The sequence below is a fragment of the Pogona vitticeps genome, chromosome 3 (genome assembly GCF_051106095.1).
Source record: "Pogona vitticeps strain Pit_001003342236 chromosome 3, PviZW2.1, whole genome shotgun sequence".
Taxonomy (NCBI): Eukaryota; Metazoa; Chordata; class Lepidosauria; order Squamata; family Agamidae; genus Pogona; species Pogona vitticeps.
This window is the reverse complement of record NC_135785.1, coordinates 44281484-44303003: the sequence shown is the minus strand read 5'-3', so window position 1 is coordinate 44303003 and position 21520 is coordinate 44281484. Positions and strand designations below refer to the sequence as shown.

The window sequence follows — 21520 nt, the reverse complement described above, 5'->3', positions numbered from 1 at the left end:
TTCCCCCTGTTGCTCTTCTCCTCTTGGCCCTGGCAGGTGCGGTTGCAGCTCTGGGACACAGCAGGCCAGGAGAGATTCCGAAGCTTGATCCCCAGTTACATTCGAGACTCCACAGTAGCCGTGGTGGTCTATGACATCACAAGTGAGTTAAGTCTGGATGTGGTTGTCTTTACAGTGTAACTGCCCTATGCAGGCCAATATGCAGGCCTCGTAGGATTATCTGTAGGGTAGCAGACACAGCATGTGGTTCAGTGTGAGATTTGACAAACTGAGAGGCCAAATGAATGCCATGCACTGGAAATATATGACAGCTTCAGTCAGAGGAACTGGCATATCCTGTATTCCCCCTTTGCAACATTTTTTGTTTGAAAGGTTTGCTTCTGTTCTTCAGACTCTTAAACAAAGAAGTCTCCAGTCCTTAAAGTCTTATTGTTCTTTTCGTATGAGCAGCAACTATGGAAAATACTTGGTTTTGCCAGCACCCCAGCTTGTAAAAAGATTTGGTGTTTGTGGTACCAGAGCGCAGCAGGCTAGTACTGAGCTTAAATAGAGGTATTTACACCAGAAATATGTAATATTTGGGGCAGGTGTGAATTTTGAAACCATGTAGTTATTGCTTCAGGAAATCTGTGCAGAGATAGTATAGGAGAAAGATTCCTGAACATTAAATTGCTCTAATGTTGGCTTCTGTGCATGATAGTATCTAGATAGAAATCATGCAGCTGACCCCTTGTGCTACCTGTCTTTAACAAAAGAGAATAACAACTGTATGAACTTCCAAAAGGAAGGAAGAAGTAAGGTCTGTATGTAGAAATTTGTATATCATATAACAGTTGTTTGCAAAGGAGAAAAATGTAATTAAATTAAGTTAAATTAAATTAAATATAGGTTCCTGGGCATATCTGGCTGTGTCTCTTGTCTATTCCCTCTTACTGGATCAGGCTACGTGTTACCTGTTGTTACTTCCAACATAGCTATTTGTGAAATAACTTGATTTTGTAACTGTTCAATGTTGGCAATTCATCTCATCAATATTTTGTGGAAATGAAGGTGGTTAATTTTACAGCTAATACTCTGGAAGAAAGCTAACTTACATAATTCCAAAGACTTCTAGAGATATCCCTTACAATTTGCCTTGTTTATTATTTATTTATTTATTTATTTAACATATATGCCATCCACCCTATCCAAAGGTCTCTGGGCAGCTTACCACAATTTAACTACAGTAAAAAAGATAAAACAATTAAAATACAATTAAAATATATATTCTAAAAATTGCCATCAGAATTCACAGTTGATATTATTTCAGTTAAAAGCCTTCTGGAACAGGAAGGTTTTGACCTGTCACCAAAATGTCATCAGCGTCGGTGCCAGATGAATCTCAGTCGGGAGGGCATTCCATAGTCTGGGGGCAGCTGCCGAAAACGCCCTTCGTCTACAAGCCGTCCCTCTTACCTCCTTGAGGGACAGCTCTCTCAGAAGGGCCCCCTGGCTAGATCTTAACTGCCGGGTAGATTCATGTGTTGGATGCCATAAATGGGGAATCCAACTCAGGTTCTCACCTGAGAAATGAGTAATGCTTCTTTTGTATGACTGCCCATTATGAGTAAAATGTATAATATTGTCTGTGTGTCATATTGTGAAACTGATATTTTAATGCACAAGCTGAAATTACTGATCAGGCAATATAGAGGAATACCTATCATTTGTCATTTATATTAATATAAAGATATTAGTGTATAGTGAAAGATGAGATTTATGTGCTTTTATAAAAATTGTATTATAGTTCCTATCTCTTCTTGTATTAAAACTTTTGCTCTTTAGATTGTTGTTTTTCTTTGTACTAACTGTGCCTGTGCCACATTTCTTTTGCCCAGCATGGACTTTCAACCTCTATCAAATCAACATTATGTTATAACTGCCCTTTGTGCTGCAGTTGTTTTCCTGTGTACTTGTTTTATTCATTTTTACACTTCTTTCCCATTCTTTCTCTTTTAGAATTTCAGTGTTCAAGATTAACTTCATCAAGTTCAATGTTTATTCATTTATTTTTTAAAAAAAATTATTTATTTAAAATATTTTACCCTGCTTTTCTCTTTTAAAACGACCGCAGGTAGCTTACATCATTAAAAACAATACCTAAAGCTAAGAACAAATATACAAAGTTAGCTTGCATTATTAAAAGACATTGTTCAAAGCTAAAAAAGTATACAAATATTAAAAAGGAACAAACACCACTCTAAGAAATGGTAAACAAAAGCAATACTAAAAACATATTCAGAGCAGTAGTGCATAACAATCCATTTAAAAACATTTTATTTTTAACCAGTATTTGGTTCCCCTCTCCCTTTTTATTCTAACAAGAACCCTGTACTCTCAGAACGTAGGCTGAGAGATACCTACTGGCTTAAGGTCACATTGTGAATCTTCTTGACCTTATGGGATTTGAACTCAGGTTTTCACAACCGTAGTTAGATTTACTTAAATACAGTGGTGCCCCGTATAGCGAGGTTAATCCGTTCCGGATTAACCCTCGCTATACGGAATCATCGCTAAACGGGTAGGGGAAAGGTATTGGAACGCATTAAACTTCGTTTAATGCGTTCCAATACCTTCGTTACTTACCCGTTCAGCGAGGATTCCAGGTGCCGGCAGCCATTTTCGCGCCTTCGCTAAGCGAGGGCAGGGCGCGAAAACGGCTGCCGGCAGCCATTTCTGGGCTTCCGGCGGCCATTTTGGAACCGCCGATCAGCTGTTCGGCGGCTCCAAAATGGCCGCCGCAATACCCGATCTTCGCAATGCGGGTTTTCCCCATTGCGAAGATCGGGTATGTTTCCGTATAGCGATCCCAAAAAAGGGATCGCTATACGGAAACATCGCTATACGGTGCACTCGTTAAGCGAGGCACCACTGTACTGTACTGCCCTAGCTTTCATATCCTACCAATGGCAGAATGTTCATATCTATACATCCTTGTGCTGCAAATCTAGGTGCTTTGAAGTGTGATAGACAAAGTGCTAAGGTGCATAGTTGGGTCAATGTTTGTTATTATGTCTGATTTGCTCATGAGGTACTGAAAATGGGTTCAGACTTGGTCCAACTTAGAGTAGACTCACTGAAATCAACAACACTTTAGTTAATCTTGACTAAGGGTGCAACTACACAGTGCGGGAAATGCACATCATCTCACTGTGAAGTCACAGTGGGGTTTTTGGCTGTCTTTTATTTAAATAGTCACACAGGCAGAGGAGCAAAGGCCTTCTAATTGCAGCTATGATGAAGCTCATGTAAGTGGCATAATTCATAGGAGCTGCCTTAAGAAGGCTTTTCTTCCTCAGTTTACTCATTTCCTCATCTTGCCAATCATGGAGTTCATTAGATTGTAAAAAAAAAATAAGTAAATACATAAATAGAATAAATAGGAGCTCTGCCCAAGAAACTATTTTCTTTCTTTCTTTTTAAATAAATATCTTTGGAGGGAGGCTTTACAGAGAGAGTTGAGTGTCCCACACTGCTCATGTGTCTGTTCTCTCTCTCTCCCACCCCCTTCCTCCCAGTCCTCCCTGAGGCAGAAGACAAGTGGGAAGGTGCTTTGCCAAAACACTGCTCTCTCTGTGTGTGCATGCATGCACTTGATTAGTCTTTCCTTTCTGCATCAGTTCAAAGCAATCACACACTTTCAACCAAAGCAAAATGATTGGATTCTTTTAAAGGTAGAAGGGTCTCTGGTGAAGAGGAAAAAAATATGGATTGGGGCACAGAACTACAGGCAGATTCATATTTCTCATTTCATCAGGTGATCAATGGGGGAAAATATGAATCAGATCACCCCAGACCCATAATATTTCCAACATTTTCCCCATTGTAGTCATTGCTTGACAAATGCAATCAGTTTCAGTGAATCTATTTTATGTCTGTTTACTTATTTATTAGAGTTATAAACTGAATCCTCCCATGTGCCTATGATGATGTACAATAAAGGCATGCTTGATTGATTACAGTATATCTGCTCTTAAATAAAACTAATTCTAGATTCAACCAGGAGGAAGGACTCAGTTCAGATCTCCCAGATCCAAATTTGACTTACTTTGCCCAACATTTAAAGTTTTCTGTATGCATAAGGAGATTTGCAGGAATGTTTTTCACAACTTCTGCAAACCTGTCACATGACGTTGTGCCTCCAGAGGAAGGCCCAGCTTGTGCTGGACAGTCAGGAGAACAGCTTGCATCGCTTGCAGTATTCATTTTACATAAGTTCACAAGTCAACAAAACTCTGTATGTTTATTCTGCTTTTGCTCCAAGAAGGTCAGAATGGTGCACATATTATTCCTTTCACCATGTTATTCTTTCAGTGACTCCACAGGGTAGGCTAAGCTAGGCTGAGAAGAAATGACTGGCCCCTGAGATTCCCCTGTGGGTTTCATGGCTGAATGAGGATTTTAGTCTAGGGTTCTAATCTACCATTCTGATCACTATAACCTACTGACAAATGAAATTTGTAAAAACTCAAAAGGAGCTCTGCTGGAACAGAACAAAGTACTGTCTGGTCCAGCATTCTGTTTCCTAGATGTGACCTATGGGAAGGAATTCTGATCTAAATGTCAGCAAGTGAGGCATACTCATCCTGGAGGTATCATATAGATACCATGAATTGGTGGCTAATTTTAGTCTTATTCTCCACAAATCTCTTTTTAAAGCCATCAGAGTTTGATGTTCAGAAGGTGGTGAGGATAACATGAATTCATCTCCTTTTCTCACATTGCCTCTCATGTCACAGCGGCATTTTATTTTTGAAGGATTTATTAAGACAGACTTCCTGAACCTGGTGCCCTCCTGATCTTTTGGACTTCCATGAGCCTTTGCCATTTACTGTGTTGACTATGCCTGATGGGAGTTCCAGTTTGAAACATTTGACAGACGTCAGTTTGGGAGCCCATCATAAGCCCTTTTCAGAGATTTACTCGAGACAGAGGAAGGGCATGTGGAAACACATAGGCTAGTTCAGCTCGCTTGGTGATATTCTCCTAACCAGTAACCCTCCCAAGCTCATTGGTGATTGGCCTGCCTCTGAATAGGGGCACTGTCATCATGATGAGTTTTATGCTCAAGGAATGTGGCTCCCTTCAGATGCCAGTTGGTCATGCCTTGGTCCAGGATCACTACTGGCATTCTGGTCATTAAGAGTGGAGGAAGGGAGCCCTAGAAGTTTCCACAACCCTTCCATATGCTTTCAGAAATGAACACCTGTAAAAAGCTGTATTGTCTCCATGAGGAGTTACCAGCTAAAATATTTCAAGCCTTGCCCACATTGTAACCAGACTCTGATTTGAGCCCTCTGACCTAATCCGTAGCCATCTCTTGCTGTTTGCTCTGGCTTGTCATGTTCCCTACTGCAGTTAATGTACGAGGGCCGGAGAAGTAACGGAATAGCGGGTCTGCCGCCTCCTCCTTGTGGCCCCTGCTGGCTGAGGGAGCTGAAGCAGTCACACAGGGGTCAAGGCTGTGCCTGCTAAGAATTCTGAGCAGCGTGGCTCATTAAAAATGATCCGCTTTAATAGATTGCCTGGGCAGGTCTGAGGCCCCTGCTTCAGTTGCTATAGTTGCACTAAACTCTGCTTCTAGTCGATGGCAGCTCCTCTTAGCAAGAAGGAAGGAGAGGCAGACAAAAGTAGCGAGCCAAAGAAAGAAGCCTCTGGTCACAGGGCACGATCAATATTTTCAGCTGTAACTATTTGCCAGCGAGGTATATTCATGAAGCCTTCCATGGATAAAAGACAAGTAACCCCACTGGAGAGAAAAAAAAGAGAGGAGAGGAGAAGAATGACAATTTGAGCTGCAGAGGCAGCACAAATGAAGTGGTATAGTCAGACCTGTTTTCCACACATTAATATCTGGTAGCAAATGTTGACCTGATGTTTAATGTGTGCCTACTGCATTTAATATGCACGTTCTAAAATGTAATCCTCGGAAACCATGACAGAGGATGATAACTACAGGAATGCCCTCATGTCCCCTGAAAGAGAGTTTTACGCTTTCCCCCAGAAAACCTTTGTTTGATTAGAAAATCCCCCATGTATGTATGTATGTATGTATGTATGTATGTATGTATGTATGTATGTATGTATGTATGTATGTATGTATGTATGTATGTATGTGTGTATGTGTGTGTGTGTGTGTGTGTGTGTATTGTATTGTATTGTATTGTATTGTATTGTATTGTATTGTATTGTATTGTATTGTATTGTATTGTATTGTATTTATACCCTGCCTATCTAGTCGAACGACCACTCTGCACTGCACTTGCTGCTGTCCCACAAATTATCTCTAGGGTCTGTTGTGTTCATTAAATAAATCATGCATCTTTTATTTATTTATTTATTTATTTATTTATTTATTTATTTATTTATTTATTTATTTATTTATTTATTAAATGTATATGCCATCCACACTACCCAGAGGTCTCTGGGCGGCTTACAACAATTAAAATACAGTAAAGAGATAAAACAATTAAAATACTATTAAAATATATACTGTATTGTAAAAATTGCCATCAGGACCCACCATTGATATTATTTCAATTAAAAGCCTTCTGAAACAGGAAGGTTTTGACCTGGCACCAAAATGTCATCAGCGTCAGCGCCAGACGAATCTCAATTGGGATGGCATTCCATAGTCTGGGGGCAGCTGTCGAAAAGGCTCTTTGTCTACAAACCATCCCTCTTACCTCCTTCAGGGATGGCTCTTTCAAAGGCTCCCCTCGCTAGATCTTAACTGCCAGGTAGGATCATATGGAAGGAGGCGGTCCTTCAGGTATCCAGGGCCCAAGCCATTTAGGGCTTTATATGTCAAAACAAGCACTTTGAATTGGGCCTGGGCAGCAGCTGATAGCCAATGTAATTTAAACAGAATTGGCTTGCTGTGTCCCCTAGTGGCCCCACCATGCACAGATCGATTCAGGACCAATTGCAGTTGCTGGACCGTCTTTGAAGACAGCCCCACATAGAGCGCATTGCGGTAATCTATACAATTACCAGTGCGTGTGAGACTCCGCTCATCCAGGTAGGGCCGTAGCTGGTATAATTTCCGCAGCTGAAGGAAGGCGCCCCCAGCCACTGAGTCCACCTGGGCTTCCAGAGTTAGACTGGGGTCCAGGAGCACCCCCAGGCTGTGGACCCTGTCCCTTAGGGGGAGTGTAACCCTATTCAGGGCAGGGAAATGGCCCTCCAGCCTGTCTGGCAAAGCACCCACTAACTTATATAAACAGATGCATTTAATGTCATGTCTGGGTTGATCTTCACCTCAGAGCATACGTGTAGGTGAGGTCACATCCTCATTCCTTTTCTGCCCATTCCCATCTTTTTGAAAATTTCTAGAGGAAAAAAAAATCCTCATTGTCTGTCCAAACCAGCTGGTGTCCATGTACCCTTGTTGTAATTTTTACTCCCTCATGTCAACCTGACCCTTCCTCAATCCATCCTTACAAAAGCACAGAGTGTTGGATCCAAATTCAGGTCCGAGCAACTAGACTGACAGAAGTGGATTTCTTTGCTTGTTTTCCTCCATGTCAGCAGTTCCAGTCCCCTAGAAATCCTAAATAGACAGTGAAGCAACCTGTTGAATGAAATGAGCTGTAAAATGGAAGGGTATCTTCAAAAGGAAGGTACTCTCTATGAACAGCAGATTCTGATCCGGCCCTGAATAGTTTTATAACACTTCTTGAGTATGCAAGGCCTTTGTTTGCTTCTTTCTTCCTCATCCTTCCTCCAAGCAGCTCAGGGAAGTGCAGAGAGATTACTCTTCTTCCACCTACACATGCACCCATCCACCTTTTATCCTCTAAAGTCAGATGCTTAGACTCAGGGTATGTTTTCACTGGACAGGCATCAACAAATGAACTCTGCAGCTGAAAGAGAATTTTAACCTAGGCCTTTCCAGTCTAATGGTTAAACTACATGAGAGATGCTGATTTCATTAATCGGAAAATGATAAAATGTTTGACAGACCCATGTGCCTGAGCAATCAGACTTGTGGATAAAGGCCATGTTTTCCTCCCAATGACCAGTCACTAACTAAAGCAAGCTAATTGGAGCAAAGACCCCCTCCTAAAAAAAGGTGAAAAAAGCATATGCAATGAAAATTGTAGTTTCAGTCTAAGAACATCTGGGAACCTAAGGTTGGGAATCATTGTTTTAGCAGCTTTTCTTTTGTTTTCCATTTGGTTGTCTTCTGTCATCCTGTTTTTCTTCCTCAGCATCTACTGTCATGGTTTACATTTGGATTCAAGTCTCCCTTCTCTCCATTTTCAGTCTTCCCACTTAACATAGCTCAGATGTTAAAAGGCATTCAGGAAGTATTGCACTATATTGTATTGCATTCAGGGAAGTATTGCACTATATTGTATCAGGGCCATCTTATGTCACTATCAAGTGTTTAAAAGAGAGAGAGAGACTGACAAAGCCCTGACACTCTGTGAATTTATACACTAGCCTGTCCTTACCCATGCTTGCCGGAAATGTTGGGCATAGCAGTCCACCAGATTATTTTAGGAGGGTTCTGTACACATGTTGATTTGACACGAAAACCATTCCAGATTCATTCAAAAACTCAATAGGCATTCCCTACTCTCTTTTGTAATTGGTCATAATATTTGGTTAAAAAAACTATGAAACTCAGAACCTCACTAGGTGAAAGATTCTAGATTTCATATCTAGAACCATCCTGCCCTTAAGAGGAAAAAGGCTGTCTATTCTAACATGAGCTTGCATCTGTCTATATGTTGGAAATAAACTTACGTGTTTTGTAACTGGTAATTTAGGAGACAATGACACAGTTTTGTTTCCGTGTTTAATGGTTCGGGCATATAGCACTTAAGATGTTACAGACCTAGAGAGCTAACACTATATGAAGAGGAAATATATATTTGCCTTATTGTGGTACTAGCTCCTTAGTTGCTTATGAGACATCAGAATAATCACCCTTTGTTATGTCTGGCACCCAGCTTCCTTATTTCTCATCTTGCTCATAGATCTCAACTCCTTCCAACAAACATCCAAATGGATCGATGATGTCAGAACAGAAAGAGGAAGTGATGTCATCATTATGTTGGTGGGCAACAAAACAGATCTTGCAGACAAGAGGTAAGTACATACAATGAGATAAATGGAAGAGTTGCAGTTTCTGGTGGGAAATGATGATGGCTAAAATTCTTCCAGGCATAGAAACTAGAAAAGTGGGCAATTGTTCACAAAAGGATAGAAGAGCTATATTGTCTCCTGCTGCCGTAGGAACAGATGTCCCAGAGTGATAACTCCTGTTTTATTGACCAGTACTGAGTCCCTTGTGCATTGTTAAATACAAGGGCTTATAGTTTGGTGGCATTATTACAACTTTTTTTCCTATCCCTCATTTTTTTCCTCCCATTCCCAGAGATTTTAGTGAATCCCACTTCCCCCAGTGGCACAGAGAGAGTTACTATTTTCCTTTCCTGTCCATGTCTTGATCCTAGGCAAATAACCATTGAAGAAGGGGAACAAAGAGCTAAAGAGCTGAATGTCATGTTTATTGAGACAAGTGCAAAGACAGGATACAATGTAAAACAGGTAAGATGGCTTTGTTCGTGGATGAGCATCATCTGTCAGCACTCTAGGCAGATAGGTTAGTCCAGTTTGTGTGCCACAACTTTCCCCTACAGGGGGACCTGTGTACATATTAAAACAACCCAACAAGTGTCTGTTTTACCATTGGCACATGGGCCAGGTAGGCTGCTGTGTGAGGGTGAAAATATTATTTAGCAACCAGCAGCTCTAAGATGAAGCAGCGCCACTCGTACTCTACCAAGAGGTACAGAGTCTGGTTGGTAGTCCCAAGTAGAAGAGGTCCATTGACTCAACTGCTGAATGGCAGGTCAGTGCATATGTAAATACTGTTGATTCAATAGGCCTACTCTAGTTTAGACCACCAATTAAATTCAGGCCTGTATATTTCCAGTCATCATGGTTTGTGCAAAGTTCATTGTCTCCAGGGATCTGGGTTGTAATGAGCTACTTCTCAAGTCAAGCTGCTTTGAATCGGCAAAACTGGAATGATACTCTGAAGTAATTGTTGTTTTCAGAGACACCTTTGAAAAGCCTTTCCATTGAATCCTGCTCAAATAGCTCTAATTCTTGTTCTCTCAGACTGATATATAAATGGAAGAAGATTGAGGCCTCATCACGTAATTCATTAGTGTCATATGCACTACAATTACGATGTTTCCAAAAGTTCGTTCTACGTTTGAACTATAAATACCTAGGTATAGAGCACTGATTTCTTCTCTTGCTTCTTGACCCATCTTTCTATCTTCCTGTGTTGTCCTCCATTCTACACATCACTATAGCTGTTCCGACGCGTTGCTTCAGCTCTGCCAGGAATGGAGAGTGTTCAAGAGAAGAGCAAAGAAGGGAGTATCCTTTGTTGATGAATAGAAGCTGCTTATTTCTCATATAACCGTTTACCATTCATGATCTGAGAGGATCCAGTAGAAGCAGTTCTCCTCCTGTTGAGATTTCTGCAGAGACAATGTTTATTTTGCCAATATCTTGAGGTGGCTCTCTTCTTAAGCCACTTCTCAGTATGGCAAACTGAGAGTGGAAGGCTCCTTTCTGGTTCATTTCCAGTGATCACATGTGCTGGAAATGAACCAAAACAGAGCAATCCTCTCCTCACCAGAAAAGGAGAAGCTTCAACAGGGGTCAGAAAGGTGTGGTTGGGAAAGTTCTGGGGGCAGGCTGTTTCACTCTAGCAAAGGTGTCATATCATTGCCATATTTGGGAGTGAACCAGCCTATTCCCGCAGGGAACCAAACTACAGGCTAAACACCTATGTAGTCGCCCTACACAGGGTGTTGTTTTCTCTTTGTTTCTGCTGTGTTGCCTGTTAATTGTTTAACCTAATTGCTATGTTAACCAAATTGTTTAACTGTTTAACCTTGATTCTGTTCTGGTTAATGGTCTCCTGTGCTACAATGCAGGATTTGTCCATATTAAACATTAATGTTGTCTAGCAAGTAGATGGCTTGTAAGAAGAATGAATAAGTGATTTCCTTCTAAGTGAATGAGGAGGAGAGGAGGATCAGGGGACTGGAAACCAAACCTTGAGAGTAAAGACTGAATGAACTTGGCATGTTTAGCCTTGAGAAAAGAAGACTGAGGGGAGATAGGATAGCACTTTTCAGATATTTGAAAGATTATCATACAGAGGAGGGTCAGAATTTGTTCTTGATCATCCCAGAGGGCAGGATGCACAACAATGGGCTCAAAATGCAGTAAGTTAGATTTCAGTTGAAATCATGAAAAACTTCCTAACAGTTAGAGCAGTATGACAGTGGACCCAGTTACCTCGGGAGTTGGTGAGTGCCCCAATTTTGGATGTGCTCAAGAGAAAATTGGACAACCATCTGTCAGATATACTTTAATTTGGATTCCTGCATTGAGCAGGGGGTTGACTGAATGGCATTACAGGCCCCTTCTGACTCCATTATTCTATGACTCTATGTGACACCAATGCTCTCGTTGAACCATAACCTTAGTTCTCCACTACTGAATGACTGCACAAAATGAATACATCAGCCTAGAAAAGTACTAATGAATATAGGCCAATTAACTTTTATTTATTGCAGAGAAAGTCATGGTTTCTAAATTAAACACTGCAGTAATGACTTCCCTCTGTCCCTAGGGCTGGCAGGAAGCAGAGAATAATGGTTGCATGGAGAATGTTTGCCAAGCAGTGACAGATCATGCCATGCTGCTCAACATTACCTTGCTTGGGTTAGGCAGGAAAGTCCATATAAATGTCCCTTCTGCCCTGAATAACTATTCTGCATTGATGGAAATGTGATTTAGATATGCTCTTGATCAGAGTTTCCATCATGCCCGGTGGCTGTAGAAGCCTGGGTTATAACACCAACTTTATTTTTAAAAATCACCAAAATACATTAGTCTGGATCAGAACTAACAAAGTGCAATTTGAAAAGAAAGTTGCTGTTACAGTTCCCGGACCAAACAATAGCTACTTCCTATTATAGTTAGGATTTTTTAAAAAGTGTCTGCTTGCCTATTTCTCCAAAGTAACTAAATTAGTAAATTCTGGTTGCTTTCTTTTAAAAAAAAATCCTACCTGAATGCTAGAAACTGCTGGCCTGTGGTACAGAATACAGTACATGACTCCCAACTTGTCTTCATCTCAGCATCTAGCATACTGCTACAGCATTTGAAGCACACAATATTCTGTCTCTATCATTTTGTGAGGCAGCAGGGGCCATACCCTATAATTAAGCAGTTACATCACAAAAGGAGAGGAGTTGCTCCTTGTTAAGTTTCAGTTCTATTGTAGTGTAGTTCTGTAGCAATAGAAATCTAGAAAGCTGCCTTGTCCAGAGTCAGTTCCTTACTGTGTCTAGCCCAGTTAGTGTTGACAAGGCGGCCTTCTTGCCTGACCCTGTTGACATACCAAGGACTGAACCTGTGTCCTTTGCCATGCAAAGCATGTGCAGTACCACACAGCTATATGTACACAGCTGTAGTCTCTTAAGTCTCAGTGGGGCGATACTCGCCCTATTCCTCTGTGTCTCTTCCTATATAACTGCATTGCATTATCTGATAACATTACATACATTGCCTAGAATCCAAATTGCTTGAAGTTAACTTGGTATTTCCCATCACACATTTGTGAGGTGACTCAGCATGTGATGAGAGAGGTTATCACAGAAGCCTGTCATTGAACTCTTGACTTGCAGCAATTCTTCAGTGCTGTTGTCTTAACTCTGGAAGTGGTGTGGATATGCATAGAATTCCAGCCACATGAGTTTAACTTAAAAGTAAGTGTCTTCTCTCATAGCCTTTTCCATAACAGGCCTTTTAACCCTACAGTTTGGGAGGCTGGAGAAATGGGTTGCTAGGGAAATACAGTACCCAGTCCTGCGCTCCCTAAATTATATGGGCCGGGGGGGAAGCAGGTGATTGTACAAACTGCTCCTCTCTTCCACTTAGTTATGGGCTGGGTGTGCAGGGGCACAACTGCTGAGCCTGCCTTTTATTTCTTCCTGATTGTCCCAGAGGCGACATTCAGCGGCAGCAAGTGCCAGTCTGGAAGAAAGAGAAAAAAAGTGACGTGGCGCCTGTGAACCATTGTGGCAGAAGAGAGTGTCTGGATGTGACCGACAGCAGCCCATCCAGTCTAATTGCTGCCTTTTGTGCTGGAAAACATCAGCTCCCTTGGGGGGCTGGAATGAGTTTGATATATATTACATATGTCAGCACCACATGCAGAGAGCACAGACTGGGCTTTGCACTTGCTGTGCACAGCAGGAGAGACCAGACTGTCACTAGTTAAGGAAGATGGAGTGTGATGTCATCTCTTTGAGCCCTCAGGGCTGAATTCTCTGCTCTGGGGGACAAGATTTCAGCCCAAGTCTTTATTTGCCTGTTGAGTGAACCGTTTCTAGTCATTTAAGATAGTGGCATAAAGAGTGACATGCAGAATGATCCGGATGCTTTGATTGACTTGGGTGTTTTCAGATGTGTTTGTTAGATAATCTGGCAATTTCAGGAAGGACCTCTGCTGTCTGTTCTTTAGAAATCCGTGAACCTTTAGAAGAAATGCATCGCTGGCAGTTCACTCATGATTGACTTTCCCCCCAACACCATCGGACCAGTCTGTACATCACAGATAGCCTGTCATTAGAAAAGTAAATTCCTTAACTGCTGATAGCATGTGATTAGAGCAAGAGCTTTTGAGTTATGAGTGAGAGCATTTTGTAGTTATGTAGTTATGTAGTTTGTAAAGTACAGTGGTGCCTCGCTAGACAATGATAATCCATTGCACTGAAATCGCTGTTTAGCAAAATCATTGTCTAGTGAAAAGCGTTTCCCCATTGGAATGCATTGAAACCTGTTTAATGCGTTCCAATGGGGAAGAATTGTCATTGTCTAGCGAAGATCGGCCATAGGAAAGCCGCTTTGCGAACCGCCGATCAGCTGTTTAAATCACTGTCTTGCGAAGCTTAGGTCCCGAAAACACCCATTTTGCGAGTGTGGAGGGAGCTCTCAAAATTGTTGTCTAGCGAAAATTGGTTTGCGAAGCAGGGACCAAACATTGTCCAGCGAAATCCCCCCATAGGAATCACTGTTTTGCGAATCGCTATAGCGATCGCAAAAAGCCAATGTCTAGCAAAAAACTGTCATGCAGGGTAACTGTCTAGCGAGGCACCACTGTAGCTGGCTTTGTTCTGTGACTGGTCTTTGGGCTTCCTTGGCAAGTCAATTTCTCAGTCACATAGGGCTGCCTAAATCACATCTCTTGAACACTGGTGTGATTTTAGATGTAATGATGGAATATCCCTACCATATAGTTCAGCCTGTGAGAGTGAGAGCTGGACCATAAAGAAGGTTGACAGCTGAAGAATTGATGCTTTTGAATTGTGGTGCTGGAGGAGACTCTTGAGAGTCCCCCTGGACTGCAAAGAGAACAAACCTATCCATTCTGAAGGAAATCAACCCTGAGTGCTCATTGGAAGTACAGATCCTGAAGCTGAGGCTCCAATACTTTGGCCATCTCATGAGAAGAGAAGACTCCCTGGAAAAGACCCTGATGTTGGGAAAGTGTGAAGGGAAGAGGAGAAGGGGACGACAGAGGACGAGATGGTTGGACAGTGTCAATGAAGCTACCAACATGAATTTGACCAAACCCTGGGAGGCAGTGGAAGACAGAAGGGCCTGGCGTGCTCTGGTCCATGGGGTCACAAAGAGTCGGACATGACTTAACGACTAAACAACAATAGTTCGGCCTTCATTCAGTGCAAAAAGAGGAGACAAAGACGTGTGATTAGGCATAGGGCAGGTTTTATCTTGTTTGAGGGATATCCAGTTTAACCTCTATCCAGGGTCCAAAAAATAAAAACATGATATATGTTTACCTCCGTTACTAAATTTATCCTATAGGGGTGGACAGCAAAACTATTGCTGTCAAACCAACTCCTGCATCAGAGTAGGGTCATTGCAAATGGAAGTATCAATGTGTTGAGTGTAAATTGGGTGTGGGGGGGGGACTTGTGTGACAGCAAACCATTACTTCTTTGTATCCTAGAATTTGTCACCCATTCTTCTAGGCTTATCTACTATATCATACCTCCTGGGTGGACCTGGTTAACAACTTAGATAGGAAAACACAAGGCAATAGTAGGAATTTCAAAGTAGGGATAGGAAAAATTACCACCTTGAACCTTAGGGAACCTCTGCCAGCCAGAGTTGATGACAAGCTAGACCACTGGTTCTTAACCTTGGGTTACTCAGGAGTTTTAGACTGCAACTCCCAGAAGCCTTCACCACCAACTGTGCTGGCTGGGGTTTCTGGGAGTTGCAGTTCAAAAACATCCGAGTAACAAAGGTTAAGAACCACTGAGCTAGACAAGCAAAGGATCTGACTCCGCATAAGGCAATTTTGTCTGTTTTTACATTCCTAGTACGTATTTGTATTTTAGAAATGTGTCAAGTATTTCATACATAAAATCTGAAAAAGTAAGCCCACAGAAAAGTTGCTTTTCTGGATTACATCTTCCAGAATGCTGGCATTGGGATTCTGGAAGCTTGGAAAAAAGTAAGTTCTTCTATGATACATTTAAGGAGTGTGACCTCTTACTTGTACGTGTTATTGACAAGTAATTCCATCAAACCACTGCACGCACCACATAAGCAAAAAGCGCCTCTTCCTGTGGTTGTTGTCTCCCTTAACCCTTTTTCTCAGTGATCGACATCAAATTGGACAAACCCCAGGAACCTCCAGCCAGCGAAGGAGGGTGTTCTTGTTAATGCGAAGCGCAGGATTCGTCAGCTCCATTTGACACCACACGCTTGTTGTGTTGCTTCCTATTGGTTAGCTTCCTAATACAAATTGAGTTATTGGGCAGGGGGGATTTCTTTCCTCTCTGTATCTCTCTAGGGAGGGATGGGGTGGGTGGCAAGGATCAGAATACATGATTCAACAGCTGATTCTATTTTCTTTTTTTGGTTCAGTTGTAATATAATGTACTTTATTAAAAATGCCAAAACAATTCAGAAGTTTAAACAAGACACTTTAATTGTGCGTGTATACAACTTTCAGCCATGGGGACTTACAGCCTTTTTTGGGTAGTTTTTGTTTTGTTTGGTTTGGTTTTGTTTTTAAACTGTATATTTGTAAAACTTACAGAGAAAACCCCAAAATTATACAGGCTGGCTAGTTTTGGTGTTTGGTATAAACTGTAGACATATCTTTTACTATAACATTCCCAGATTAGTTCTAATGAACTATACAATGCATACTCTTATGACCGGCTAGCAAAGCATGCTGTGACCACCAGTGTGCTATACTAGATCTCTTGACTATATAGCCATATATAGGCGGAAGAGAGAGCTACGACAACTAGCGTCATTTTATTCATGATAGTCCTGGAGTACTTCCATAGTTCCTAGACAACATCATGGGAACTATGGTGTATGCACTGTTTACTATCATGCTCCATACTATATTTTACTGTACTATGAGAGATGTTTCTTTTTAGCACTACTATGGTAAATCCTTGTTTTAAGATCTTCACTTGTGTCACCTAGTCTACGTATGTGAACTTTTAAAAAGTCACACAAGCTAGCATAAGCCACTATACATGCATACATGCATTTACTATAGCATATCTGTGACATTTCTGTTACTTTACATGGCATGATTTGCCCATAGGGTTCTAGAGCACCCTCGATTCCCTGCAAATGCCCAAGCAAACAGTTATGGCTACCATACTGTAACTAGGAAAAAAAATTAGATTGAAGCAATTGCCAAAATTGCCTTTGCACAGAAAAAGAAATAGGTCTGCAAAAGTGCTGTTCAGAGGCTCTCTCCATTCCTTTGAGTCTAAGCCTATCAGTAGACGTAGATTTCTTCAAAGAAGCAGCTCGAAACGGTGGCCAAGATTTAAACAGGGTTGTCAATTACTGTAACTTCAAAAATCTGCCCAGTGGGAACACCTCACTTTTAGCCAACTGTATTATTTATGGTGGTTGATCATTATTATGAGTGATAGTAACTTCTGCATGAGTGAACAAAGAGCAAAAGGGAGGGGGGTCTGTCTCCTTTGAAAAGAAGACTGCCTTGGCAACAAAGTGATAGGTAATGTATTTAATTTTTGTATACATGTGTATGCATGTTTTATATTGACATAAAGCGTACATTAACACACAGCTGTGTGGAAGTGTATGTATATACACACTCATGCACAATATAGATGCTTGGTTTCTTCCACTGTTATGACTTGAGAGTGCAGCCAACGACAGTTGTGGAAAAATACAGTTGCTGCAGTGTGTGGGTCTAAAAGGTTTTTGTTATTGTTGGGGAAAATGTGATTTGTTATGTCTTCAATAAATTAAACTCAGATACATGTGAAACTTGAAAAAAACATGGAGATATATCTCCAGACGTTGTCAGTCAATGTGTGATAGCGCATGTAGTCACATTCTGGAAGTACTACAAAGAAAGTGGCTGTCGTAAAGTCTTATGTTAACTCCACTGTCATTTCAGTCAATGCAGCAGCATTGTACGGGGTTTCGGATGTATTTTAGTTCAACTGTTAGTCTTACATTGTAGATGTTGCAGTGATCACCATACATGAGAATGGCATTAATATGGCAAGTGGTTTCTTTTCCTCATGTTGGAATAGTGTTGTCTCTATGCCATTCCTGTATAGACAAAACAAACCCCTACTTTTATCAGCACATGCTTAGGAAACCTCTTTTGCTGATCAATACAGAAGCATTCATACCATACAAAGCTTAGTTTGTTTAACTGTAGCCTGCAGCCAGACTTAGTGATCAACTGTCTAGAGTTTTCCTTCCTGCCCAGATCAATTCACCTTTAACTTGTCAGCTTCCCAGTTTTTTTTCCTTCCTCTCTTATGCTCTCCTTCCTTTTCTATCATCCTTTGAAGAATTTCCACGAGCTTCCTGCTTCCTGTTTTGCCCGATTCATCAGGGAAACTACTAGCTTGCTTCTCTTGCCATCCTCAATACATTGTTGTCCTACTCGTTTCCTTTCTCTTCATTCATGTGCCATAAAAGCATTAAAAGTCGGGATCTTGAGGAGTAAAATTGGCAAAGCCTTTCCAATTTGAAATGTCAACAATTTTAGCCTTCACATTCTTGAGTGGCAACTGTACCTGTTTACAAGGTTTCAAAGGTAAATCATGTGAAAGATTCACAAAGTGAACACAGACCCTTTGAAGATGCTGCCTTCCATTATGGAAGTTCCCAAGGGCAGATTTTATTTGGAAGATTACTGTTTGTCAGATTTTTCTTCTCCAGAGTATTTCATCAAGACATAGGAGAGCACTTTGCAAAGGGATAAAACCAGATGAACTGAAAATATATTGGAGAAAATCAATGCTAAGCACCCCAGGCTTATAATGGTAAGTGAGCTTATCAACTTGTGTTTGCCAATCAGGAGAATGCAAAAGCAAGCGAATATTAGCAGAAGGTCAAGAGCCCATCCACAGGAAAACATTTTAGTCCCAAAATATTAAAATACCATATTGAATTTAAGGGAACAAAGGTGAAAGAAACCACTCCTGAAGTGGGACTTTTCTTTTCAAAATGGACAATAACATCTGCACAAAGAGAATAAAATGCAAAACCACCATAGTTCTCTCTAGACACCATTTCTAGCTCTCTCCAATGAACCACACTGTCAAGGAAAACCAGATCTTTTAGTAGTGCTAAAAAGAAATGTAGCCAGGGATCCTCAGCTTCAGAGTTCAAAGTCCTAGGACAGTAAGATATCTCACCCCTGCTTTTAAAAGTCTCGTCCCTCTTCTTAAAACAGTAAATGCAAGCCTTGCTCTTATGAAGCATAATTTGATGGTCACAGAAATGACACAAATTAAGAAAAAAGTGAAGTTTTTTCTATCGGATGAGGAGCCTGCCTTGGGAGAAAAGAGACCACAAAATACACTGTGTCAAGTAAACACACCCAATGGCTTCTCAAGTAGTTGCTCCCATGTTTTGGGGACACATGTTCTCTAGATGGACATGATTAAACCAAAGCAAATATTAGGAGCAGTTTACACAGATTAAGTACAACACCATATTGGAAAAACTTGAGCAGGCCAGATTATATTATGGAGATAAAAAAAGGATATGACTGGACTATATGGAAACATTGCCTACAGAAATACTAAAAAGCTGTTGCATGGATTATGTTAGTTTAGAACGACTCTGAGAAATCCCAATGACTTTAAAAATTCTAGCTTTTAAAATGGGAACTTTTATAGCATCGCAGAGATGGTTTTTGTCTTTTTCAGATTTTTTAAGTGGAATTAAAAGCAAATTGTAACGACAGTGATGAAGAGTGGGCAAGAATTATAAAATATAAGTGAATGGAGGGGGAGGATAAAATTGAATACAGTTTTTCCCCATCAGTAAATATCCGAGCCTTGAGGAAAGGAAACTGAAAAAGTAGTCCAAAGTCCGTATCCTATTTCCATAGATATAGCGTGACAAGGACTGCCTCCAAGGAAATGCAAAGGAGCCTGATATGGAAAGAAGATTCGACACTTTCTACACACATAGACATACTCAGATACTTAGCAAACCATTTGTGACACAGTTTAATGAGTCCACACACACACACACACACACCTTCTCTCTAAAAGGGCTGGGAAACTTGTGGTCCTCCATATGTTGAAGTCCAGTTCCTGTCAACGCAGCTGAGCCTGACGTGATGATGGGAATAGTAATACAAGAGTTGAAGATCCACAAGTTTGATAGTATTTCTAAACTAATCCCAATGTTTTCTGCAGAGTCATCTCTTGCAAAGGCTTTTCTCAATTTCTTCATCTTTCTTTTCATTCTTCTTTCCTCTGTATTCAAATATCACATTTGTACATTGAGTGGCTGCAGGCAGTATATACACCATGGCCTTTTGGTTCCTCACTAGCTTGGTGAGAATATAGACTGCCACATCAACATCCCATAAACTTGTACTTGAGAAAAAAGAACTAGCATGTTAGTCGAATTAACAATAAAGTTGTCTTATTCTCAAATTTGGTCTCTTGACTAGACTTTTTCAGCAGCAGTGTTTTACATGGGGTAAAATTACATACCATCTAAGAACTATATAACAAGCAGCATTACCTACAATTGCATTTCTGAAGAAAATGAGCAGCAACATTTTATAGTAACATTTACCTACCAGTAAGTAATTTTGATTGCATAATTGCTAGTTTTCCTTCCCATCTCATTTCTCCATACATTTCCATTATTTCCATAAAAGTTCAAAGTAACCAACCAGCATGTATCTGCTACTTCACTGTGGCAGTAAACCTTACTTCTTAACACAGCTAAACTGCTTTTGCACCTGAATACTTTTGGAATAGGATGCAGAATGAGAAATGCAGAATTATCAGGGAAAAAGAAAAGTGCAAGAAATATTGGATTTTGGAGATGTAAATCTGTTGTAGACAAGCATGTTCACCTGATGGTTTCCTACAATGGTATACAGATTGTGTGGGCTGTGGGGATTCCTGCATATGTATTTTCCTATATTACTACAGCGGACTCTCGACTTATGGAATTAATCCGTATTGGACTCGTGGCTGCAGGTCAAAAAGTCTGTAGGTCGAGGCTCCATTGACCTACAATGCATTGAAAACCGATTAATCTGTAACCGGCTGTTTTTGTTCCATTTTGGGTTTTTTTTTCCCCCGGTCTGTAGGTCATTTCTCCAGCTGCAAGTCGAACCTACATTTTTCGGCCAGAGAAGTCTGTAACTCGAAAAGTCTGTAAGTGGAGCCGTATGTAAGTCGAGGGTCCACTGTACATGATAGTTCTGTACAATCATGGTGCTGACCCTGTACTCATAAATAGGTCATCCTATCTGAGCTTCATTCCTTAACTGTAAAATGGGAATTCCAATATCTACTGTGGTTAACTGAGACCTCATTACATTGAAGGACCTCATCCTCAGTTTGGTAAGTCAGGCAATGTGAAGCAATTATTTCAGGTTGCAAACACTGTCTCTCAGCAGTTCTTCCCAGACATCCACTCCTGGAAGACATGGCCAGTCTTTGTGGCAGACTGGCTTTAACTCTTAAGACTAGCCTGGGACAAGGAATGGGGGAGAGGCCCATCTTTCCTTTAACCCCAGACTGCACAATGTTTTGAGCCAGGCCTGCTACCCACTCTTCCATCAACAGTCAAGTTAGTGGGGAGGACTGATGCCAGTTTCTCTCAGGAAATACACGTCCAACTAGGATGGCTGTGGTCAATCCAACAGCCTTCTGATGGGTGGAATCACTTGTTTAGGTTCCCTATCTCTTGTTCTTCTATTGCTCTCCTTGTGTAAACCAATCAGGAAGGCCAGAGAGCAACAAAACCTCATGAGCTCATCCAGGCAAAGAAATACATCTAAGGCATAAATGTCTGAACCAAGTGAGAGGCTATTAATAAAACTGTTAGATCCAGACAA

At 41.0% G+C, this 21520-nt stretch overlaps 2 protein-coding genes across 2 annotated transcripts in view; both read left to right on the top strand.

The window, feature by feature from the left end:
• RAB6B (RAB6B, member RAS oncogene family) overlaps window positions 1-20096 on the top strand; it is an 86038-nt gene extending 65942 nt beyond the window's left edge. The window contains exons 4-8 of the mRNA XM_020786403.3: window positions 37-142; window positions 9027-9138; window positions 9507-9600; window positions 10377-10443; window positions 15779-20096. Of these exons, the coding sequence (XP_020642062.1) occupies window positions 37-142; window positions 9027-9138; window positions 9507-9600; window positions 10377-10443; window positions 15779-15843 (444 nt within the window). The 3' untranslated portion in view covers window positions 15844-20096. The remainder of the gene's footprint in view (window positions 1-36; window positions 143-9026; window positions 9139-9506; window positions 9601-10376; window positions 10444-15778) is intronic.
• Window positions 1-21520, top strand: part of LOC144587851 (uncharacterized) — a 462829-nt gene that overhangs the window by 323800 nt on the left and 117509 nt on the right. The window lies entirely within an intron of this gene.